This window comes from Sinocyclocheilus grahami, unplaced genomic scaffold (assembly GCF_001515645.1).
Source record: "Sinocyclocheilus grahami isolate Dianchi unplaced genomic scaffold, SAMN03320097.WGS_v1.1 scaffold91.1, whole genome shotgun sequence".
Taxonomy (NCBI): Eukaryota; Metazoa; Chordata; class Actinopteri; order Cypriniformes; family Cyprinidae; genus Sinocyclocheilus; species Sinocyclocheilus grahami.
Window position 1 is genome coordinate 1,742,404 of NW_015505270.1, and position 10,370 is coordinate 1,752,773.

General features: G+C 37.4%; 1 protein-coding gene across 1 annotated transcript in view; it reads right to left on the reverse strand.

Moving 5' to 3' along the window:
- Positions 1–4,875: 4,875 nt before the first annotated feature.
- The window catches only part of srsf1b (serine and arginine rich splicing factor 1b), a 7,769-nt gene continuing 2,274 nt past the window's right edge, over positions 4,876–10,370 (reverse strand). Inside the window, exons 3-4 of the mRNA XM_016274927.1 lie at positions 5,806–5,978; positions 4,876–5,483 (exon numbers count right to left, since the gene is read on the reverse strand). Coding sequence (XP_016130413.1) covers positions 5,295–5,483; positions 5,806–5,978 — 362 coding nt within the window. The 3' untranslated portion in view covers positions 4,876–5,294. The remainder of the gene's footprint in view (positions 5,484–5,805; positions 5,979–10,370) is intronic.

Sequence of the window (10,370 nt, forward strand, 5' to 3'; positions counted from 1 at the left end):
CCCAACTTCGCGTCACTAAACCCGTGGAGACCCGCCCACCGCACTGCACCGCCTCTCTGATTGGTTCCCGCAGAGCCTCTCCCAGAGTATTACCAGCATTTTCCACTAGCTTCTCACTTCCCGCATTTTATTTCATCCCACAATGCACCAGGGCCCGCCTGGACTCAGAATCCCACATCTTTGGACCAAATGTATTGATTCCAGTGTTGCCAATTTAGCAATTTTTGCAACTTTTCAGACTACCCTAGCAACTTTTTCTTCCAAAAGCACCTAGCAACAAATTTAGCTATTTTTTTTTATTTTATTTGGCTACTTTTAGCAACTTTTGATAAGTGGCTCAAACTATAAAAAGGCACACATTTTCCATCTAAATTGACAAAAAGAGGAAACCAAAGACGCCTAGCAGTACACGCATCACGTGAATTGAGTTAGCTGCTGTTTGCAATTGTTCAATTTGATGATAACAATTGAAGAATTGTTCATTTATGATACACCTCGTTAGTAGCTTGTACCTGTGATTGTTGATCAGTTAGTACACTGTAAGAAAAATATCTAGAAAAGGTACTAGTAATTTTCCTATCCGTTATCCGTCATCCGTCGTAACCCGAAACACAAAATGCAATGCGTAATTTAAAATGCAGGTAAAAACCTGTGAATTCTTTTCTTAGAGAGTAGCATACTGACTACTAATACACTGCTTAAAACTATAATTGTTCAGAATGTGTAGTTTTTCTAGTTTACTAGCTAATAAAAAAAAGTTGTAATCGTTCAAAAATGTGTATAAGTGTTCAATAATTCAATGTTGTGTATAAAAAATGTTATTTCTATTTTAACATTATATTATGCATTTATATTATTTTACGAACAAATCTAAATTAACATATAAAAATATATATTTTTTTAATGTAGTGACACAATTTTGCGTCGTCATCACGCAATGACATCACAACGTCATTTAGCAACTTCCCCTGAAAATTAGTTGGCAGCACTGATTGATTCCTGTGAGGCATTACTAGAATTGTTTACCACACTATATGACAGGTCAAGTTTATATGTAACTTATTGTTTACTAAAAATTATGATAACTACCTTAAATCCCCCGCCCCCCCCTTTTATCCAGGCCCCTTACCAGCCCCTATTAAATGTAGTCTGATCGTCTTCACTAATTATTAAAGTTGATTATTATTTTGTGTTTGTAATGAGGACTAGTATTATATTTACAGTAGGCTACCATTCAAATGTTTGGGGTTATTACGATTTTAAGAAATTCATTCATTCATTGCTTTTTTTACTGTAAATTATTTGACAATAAGTGAATGAACATTCATTTTTACAGAAGAGATTTCAGTTTGTTCTTCCTTTCCTGGAACTCTTGAACACCTTTAACTGCTGTGAACTGCTCTAAATTTTGGGTGGATGTTTTCAGTTAACTCTCAGTGAAAACTGATATTACCTTTTTTATAAGAATATATTGAATTCCGTGTTTTCGGACTAAACATGGTAATTTTGGTGGGTCAATATCACATTTTCACATGACATGTAAATGGAAGAAATGTAAATCCTCCTTTACTATATTTCTTCGTTTTTGTGAGAATATTTCAAAGTATGGTTTCAAATACGTGCGATGGGAAACGTATGCTCCTCATCAAAATAGTTACAGTTTCAGTGCTGTCCTGTTTTATATTTGTTTTGGTCATGAGTCCATACATTTCAAATCTTGCTTTTATTTTTTGTGTCAGTGTTGTGTGATTTATGATATTATGTTCCCTGTCTTGCACTGTACATGTGCAATACAAAAAATTCTAATGACAGCAAAGACAATAATAATGTTAAGATTTCTACTTTAAATAATTTCTAATAATTCACATTTCTGTTTTTCATTTCATATTTCAATCTTTCTGTTCATTGAAAAATGAAAACACCTCCACAATTACTGAGTGGCATAACCATTTTCAGCTATAACAGCTATAATAATACGAAATGTTTCTTGAGCTGCAATCAGCATGATTTCTGAAGGATCATGTAGACACATGAAAGCTGGAGTCATGCAGCGCATGACAAGAAAAATACCATTTAAATATATTCAAATAGAAAGCAGTTCTTTCAAATGGTAGATTTACTGTTTTTACTGTATTTTTGATCAAATAAATGCAGCCAGATTTCTTTCAAACCCTTTGACCCTTACTGACCTCTTTTTGAATGGTGTATATTATATATTTTATTTATAATATATATTTTCAAAGCATGCATTGAGCCCATATAACAGCTCATATTAGTCCATATATAATTTTAAAAACATTTCATTGAATGCGATACGACAGTAATGACATTTGATTTGACTGAATTCGGCATTCAAAACAGCTGCAGCCAGTCAGCAAATGAAGCAAAGAAAACAATATTTTAATTGAACATTCAATCTTTATTTAAAGAAGGGGTGAAAGACAGAAAAATCAATACACTACAATCTAGAAATATAAAGTAGCCAATTATGTGGAGAAAGAAACACCACTGCCAACACAGCAAATGCCAACAAATGTTATTTGAAAGGTAATTTTTGAAACCCTAAATAAACTACAACATCCCCCTGAAAATTTGCCTATTATCCCACCCTCCCACGAATTCGCCCCTATTTACCACGTTCCTCATGCTGATTCCATCCAAAGCACCTGATCCAGCCTTCTGGTTCCTTGCTCTGCTTCTTTTTATACCAAAAAACAAATCTCACAAAAACGAGAGGCAACTGGATCCCTTCTGCGCGCATCAATGGGGCTCCACGGAAAAAGAAAAAATTAATTTGGTTTTAGAGAAGCCAATTACGACGTCAAGTATCCTTTAATTGTGGTTTGGTGGGGGGGGATGCGGGGCTGGGGTTGGGATCCTCTCCTATGGTTCCCGTTCCCGGTAAATTGATCCCGCTCCATGTATGTATCCATCCTTATCCTAATCCTAATCCTGCTCCTGATCCTGAACTGATCCAATGATCCGGCTCCAAGGATCGGGACACAGTGAGCCCCTCCTCCAATCCAAACCTTTAAATACCAGCAAAACCAAAGAGAGGGAGGTAACAAGTTAGAATCACAGCTAAATGAAGAGCTTCTATCATTGAAAGCTTCTATAAACTGATCATAGGAGCGTTTTTTTTCTTTCTTTTTTTTCCTGTGTAAATGACAAAAAGGATACCAGACTGATATGCTCTCGAAGAAATTTAGAGCACCACCTAAACACATTAAATTGTGCTTATTCATTAGAAAAACAAGCAAATCTAACCTAGAAAAAAAAAGAGACACTTCTTCTCGACAAATACACAATTTACATGAGAACAACTGCACATGGCAAGCCTTTATCTTGTCTAATGCAAACTCTACATGAGTGGCCAAATCCCAGCACATTTTGGACAACAGGCAAAAAAAATTTGTATTTAAAAATGAAACACCCCCCCCCAAAAAACAATGCTGTCTTAATGTATGCACAAGCATCGCAACATCCAGACAGTACACACTACAATCTAGAAATATAAAGTAGCCAATTATGTGGAGAAAGAAACACCACTGCCAACACAGCAAATGCCAACAAATGTTATTTGAAAAGTGATTTTTGAAACCCTAAATAAACTACAACATCCCCCTGAAAATTTGCCTATTATCCCACCCTCCCACGAATTCGCCCCTATTTACCACGCTCCTCATGCCGATTCCATCCAGCCTTCTGGTTCCTTGCTCTGCTTCTTTTTATACCAAAAAACAAATCTCGCAAAAATAAAAGAGGCACCTGGATCCCTTCTGCGCGCATCAATGGGGCTCCACGGAAAATGAAAAAATGAATTTGGTTCTAGAGAAGCCAATTACGTTGTGGTTTGGTGGGGCGGATGCGGGGCTGGGGTTGGGATCCTCTCCTATGGTTCCCGTTCCCGGTAAATTGATCCCGCTCCATGTATGTATCCATCCTTATCCTAATCCTAATCCTGCTCCTGATCCTGAACTGATCCAATGATCCGGCTCCAAGGATCGGGACACAGTGAGCCCCTCCTCCAATCCAAACCTTTGAATACTAGCAAAATCAAAGAGAGGGAGGTAACAAGTTAGAATCACAGCTAAATGAAGAGCTTCTATCATTGAAAGCTTCTATAAACTGATCATAGGAGCGTTTTTTTTCTTTCTTTTTTTTCCTGTGTAAATGACAAAAAGGATACCAGACTGATATGCTCTCGAAGAAATTTAGAGCACCACCTAAACACATTAAATTGTGCTTATTCATTGGAAAAACAAGCAAATCTAACCTAGAAAAAAAGACACTTCCTCTTGACAAATACACAATTTACATGAGAACAACTGCACATGGCAAGCCTTTATCTTGTCTAATGCAAACTCTACATGAGTGGCCAAATCCCAGCACATTTTGGACAACAGGCAAAAAAAATTTGTATTTAAAAATGAAACACCCCCCCCCAAAAAACAATGCTGTCTTAATGTATGCACAAGCATCGCAACATCCAGACAGTACACATGCATGCTTAGCAGCAATGACCAGTGAGAAAAGGTAAATTAAACGGGGAAGGGGAGTGTTGTGAAGGGAGGAAGAATGGCAAAGCAAAACTAATGTGTTACTGAACTAAGAAAATCCAGAGTACTGGAAGTCTGTAGAAAAACAACAACTGCCTTTTTGAAGGTGACTGCTTGCCGTCATACCATTGCCTCCTTAAATGAAATGCCTGCTCCTGCTCCTCCAAATATCCTAATATGAATGAACTGTGCTTCAAAATCCTTTATTCCAAAGCTTTCTTTAATCCTGCTCTTCTGTTGTCTATAGAAAGACATGAAAAGGTAAAAGTAGAACAGTTTTTCAACGGAAAAATAATCCCACACCAGAAAAAGCCCGTAATGAAGCATCATTAACAAAATAAAACAGTATTAATTAATTAATACAACTATTTAAAGCATTTCAACATGTTCCTTGTGTCACAAGGGATGAGTATGAAGATCCAGTTAAAATGGGAATGCAAGACAAAGACACAACAGGGTCATGGGATAGGAGACAACAAACAAAAATAAAAAAAAGAGGATTGACGGGAAAGAAAGAAGAGAAAGGAGAACATCTACTTAGCTACACGTAGATGTCATTAGCAGAATGACAGTCCCTAAAAAAAATAAAACAAACCAAAAATGAGAGAAAGCAACCTGGGGAAAGTGGAGAGACGAAACAAGTCAAGAGAACAATGAAGTACAACAGTGGGTCCAATAGAGGGCGACACAGGGTGTATATGATTGTGGCCAGCCAACTAGCTGGGATGTGGATGTTTAGGTGCGGGAACGGGAGCGGCTGTGGCGGGGCGAGTAACGTGGTGATCCTCGGCTGCGGCGTGGGGAGTAGCTGCGACTGCGGCTGTTGCTCCGGCTGCGACTCCTGCTGCGGCTGCGAGAGGGCGAACGCCCATAACTGGGGCTGCGCGGGCCATCCACCTTTACGCGAATGTAAGCCGTCTCCCCCTGAGGAACATAATGGGACACTTTCTAACGACGAACTACCAGATCTCAGGTTATAATCTCCTAAATAATGACTCACTTGGCGAATCTAAAACAGATTTTGTTTTTTGCTTTTAAGATTTAGCGCTACACCAAATTAAACATCCTTCCAAATGTGGCCCGCTGATAAAATCACTTACATTCAAAAGAGCCATTCCATGGATCCTCCTAGTCCATGTGGCTCCATCATGGGTCTCTGACATCAAGCTTACCTTGATATTCCCAAATCCTTAAGCTATGCCCTGTCCTGTCCAATGGCGGTCTATGTTTACAAACTCACACCTACCTCATGTGACCGGAACTTAGTGTTATCCAGCTTTCGAACGGCGTAGGTCATGTCTTCTTTGCGCACAAACTCCACAACGCCGGTGCCGTCCCGGAAAACGTCAGCATAACATACATCACCTGCTTCACGCATGTGATCCTTAAGGTCCTGCCAGCTGCCACTAGGAGGAAGTCCTGGACAAAAAGAAAATCACAACCACTACATAAGTAGATCCTTCTCTTCATGAACAGCACAAGAATCATTACACCAATAAGGGACCATTTCGAGAAAGGAGTAAGACAGGAAATTCTGGTTTTGCGGGTACTTCCGCAAAAACGTTCTTGTGGTGCAAAAGCCCCTTATGATATCGCACTATTTAAAGATAGTAAATGCATGCAATTAAATGTATATTTATTTTCCATCATATTTACATTAAAATATTTAGAAATAATTTGAAAATGAATAATTTTTTTAATATTTTGAACTTAAATTGGTAAAATAAACAGATTTATACTTTAGAAAGCAATTTCCCGATTCTGCAAATAAAAAAAGTGATGAAAAGCACAAGTAAACACTGTAATCTGGTTACAGTGCGCAAATTTTCTCAACGACATACTGTAACATACAGTACACAGTGAATATCATATAGCTGCAAAAGGTTCTCAGTGCTGTCAAAATAAAAGTCTGACACTTAACAGCCAAACAGAAAAAGTAGAAAAAAAACACTAAAGAATACTAAAGGCTGGACTACACTACACAAGCTACAGCTACAGTGATCTACGGCTGTGTGTAGTAAATGCCGCTCCATCTGAAAGCACCTGCTGGAGATTTACTACTAACGAGATTCGCATGAATATCGCATTAGATTTTTTGCCCAGCCCTAATCGAGAGCACCTATAGAGTAGGGGTCGACCGATTATCTGCACCGATATTAAGCATTATTATGATTATCGGTCATTTTCAAAACTGATTCGCCGATAAAATAACTTAATTTTGAAACACGCTATTTGGCTTTGATGAGAACACACCACTCATGCCCATCTGATTTGTTGGGAGTCATGAGTCCGACCAATCAATGTGGAATTCACTCTCACTCCGAAAGCACTTGCTAACTGCAGCTGCTTCAGTGATCACGCACCAGTTGTCTCTCAAAGGTAAGGCAGCAGCAGTAAATCATAATCCACTAACGTTACACTGAAGTTGCGAAACACCTCAATATTATCTATGATTTCCGCGATGCACAAAATGTGGACGGAATCGCAGAATCCAGTCATTTAAATGGAATTTACTGTATGACGCGAAATTTGTCAAAGTTTGGATGAATTAATCAAAAGTAGGTCAGTACACTTAAATAGAGTTCCGATATGGACTAGTACCTGTAAATATTAAGCCACAAAAATACTATTTAAATATTAATCCTGCATGTTCTGCTTGTTTCTGTGTATGTAAATGGCACAGACGCGCGGTTTTGTTTTGTACACATACAAAGTGTGCGACGCTCGCGGTGATTTCAGCTACTGTCGTCTCACTACATGAGGACATAAATACATGAACAACATCTCCAGAACTGCTCTGACTCCCTCTGAGAGTCACTTCATGATCATTTGAGTAAAACTGTTTCCTACAGACTTACACTCGTTTGTGGCGGCATGTATATGCAAATTAAATCTCTGGCAGCAGGAGGCGCTGTTGAAGTGGTAGAGATCAAGGTTTCCCCGGTAACACTGTACACAAAGCAGCGCTCTGCTCACAAACGGTGCTTTATCAGATATTACATAAAAGAAGAAATGAAAATGACATGCAAAATTTTCTGAAGACAGTCGGTTTCTTTCAGAAATACAGTGATATAAAAACACCTGCACCGGGTTTCAATTTTGAAACGTGCAGTGCTCATGTTTATTCAAGGAAGTCAAAGCCTTTTGGAAAATCTATTTGTGGCGGTCAGTTTTGAAATTGTGGCGGGCCGCCACAAATAAATCAATGTATGGGAAACACTTACATAGGCTACAGAAACTTAAAAGTTCCTCATGACAACCCGTCAAAATATAAGTTTGGGTTAGCTTAAAGAAATTATCAGAAATATATTACTGTGGGGCAGTATGATATACATAATACTACTACAACAATTATTACAACTTTTGTTTAAAAGAATAATCACACAATACGCTATTTCTTCCATGTTTTAATTTTAATAGTAAACCCTTTGTTTGCCAAAAAAATAAAGAGTTTAACTCTTATTTGATTAGAAGATAAATTAATTTGATTTATGCCTTCATTTGCACTGTAAATTAAAACTAACTTTAATTTTTTTGAAAAATCACATAGGCCAAGACATTTCAATAGGCTATTGAACTAAGTGTGCCTGTAAAAGGCTATTAGTGTTATAGTTTCATGAAAATAGTTCTTAACAACTTCTACAATATAGATATGAAGACAATTAAATTATTTACACTTATTATATACATTTTTTAACAAATGTATATAATAAAGTTAATCCATTGATGTGCATTAGATGATGAATTGAATAGTCACCTCTACTATTGCAGGTTATGTTTTAGCCATCAGAAAATAATTAATGAGGAATTATGAGAGGTTATGCTATTACACATACATTTCTAACATGTAAATTATTGAAGTCAAATACTTACATTTCCCCAAGCCGTTTAGCTGTAGTACAGTATTCATAAGCTTAATCGTGAAGTATACAGTTGCCCCACTTTTAACTCTCTCTTTATATTCCCCTTATTGTAGTTGGATGCACAGAGGAAGACAAGAGTAAGAAGTGCAGTGTGGGAGTACTACACAACCAACACCAGTGAGGGCAGTTTTTGTCAGAGCCCTTGTTATTCTTAATTTTGACAATTTTCATTTTTACACCAGACATACATATATATATATAGGTTCAAAATATCGGTTATCGGTCTACCTGATCTGTAATAATCGGTATCGGCCCTGAAAAACACATATCGGTCGACCCCTACTATAGAGTAGTATTGCATTCTTCATATCACAGAAGAGTCTTTAATTTTATCAGATTTATAAAAGACAGATACAGATTTACGCTTCTCTCCGAAAACAGTCGAGCTCCTTGAAGCATGCCATGGGTGGAGCTAAATAGTCACGAGCAAACACAGCTTTGCGTAACGATCGTCTGCAAGCTGTGACATCGACATAAATAAACGGGAACAAAAACTTTGACTTTAATTTAAGAAACATTTGTCACCAAAATGCTGGGAACAAAAACACACTTGCACTCGTTATTTGAAAAGTTGGCCATGTTTAGCATGAGAATCCAACTCTTTAACAGTAAGAAGAATGCATGAAATGGCATTAGACCTCCCCTTTAAGTCTTTCAGAAAATGTAAACTCATTTCTAGGAGACACATGACAAATGAAAATATGTACTAAAATTGGCTTAAAATATAAAACATGTTGTCCTTCAACTTGATGGAATCATAGTCTGAAGCTAAAAAGAAAAACAGTTGGAGTCTGTGCCCATCCATACACTATTATGTGGGAAAGGACCCTATATTGTAGTGTTGTCAAAAGACCCGGTATTTCGGTACCAAATCGGTACTAAAAAAATGAAAACGTTACGGTACCAGGTTTTCTTAAGTACCGGTGGTACAGAGTACCCGGTCAACCCGGTTCTTGATGCGCTATCCGAAAGCTATCGTCTTCCATTGTTGCCAAGTCCGCGGTTTTCCCACGGAATTGGGCTGCTTTAACACTGTCGCCGCGGCTTGTTTTTCATGTCCGCGGGTTGAAAACCGACCCCACTAACGTGATATTTAGCCCCTGGAATGCGAATTTTACCAGGGGAACCCCGCCAAAACTTGCATATTTTATCCTCGGAATGCGATTTTTAACGGGGGACCCCCCTCGAAACGTGATTGGGCGGGTTTTGTTGTTTAAACCTGGCAACCTCTTCTTAAAAGCAGTGGCGACCTCAAGAGGAGGAAACGGATCAAACTAACAAAACACCCCGATCAAGTTCAAGCAGGTAAGTTTCAATTACATTTTTAAAATTTAGAGCTTCTGTTATGAATATTATTCCATATTTTAATTTCGGATTGAAATAAACATCGCCATTAGTGTCTACGTAGTTAATCGTTAGCATAAGCGTGGCTAACGCTAATATAATGAGCATTACAATGAATTTTGTTCAAAATGATTTCTTTGTTAACTATTTAATGCTCCTATAACTTTTATTACTGTAAAAAACAGGAGGACATAATGGTATTTACTATTTTTACACACCAGAGGCTTTTAAATTAACTGTGTAACCAAAATATGCGTGGTAGAGAATGTACAAATGTATGGTTAACAGTGTTTATGTCACATCAGTCCATCAGAAAAAGTTTTTTTTTTTAGTTAGTTAGTTGTAATTCTTGGCTGAATATATCTAGCAGGTTTTAAAAGCCCTTTAAAATTTAAATATGAACACAGTTTGGATTAAATAAAAGTAGTCAAATGTTATCTCCTGTATAGACTTTACTGTACAATGACTTAATGTTTTCTAACGTGAGTTAGATCTAGTAACATCTTACAGTGAGTGAACAATATATTTTTAAAACATTCATTAA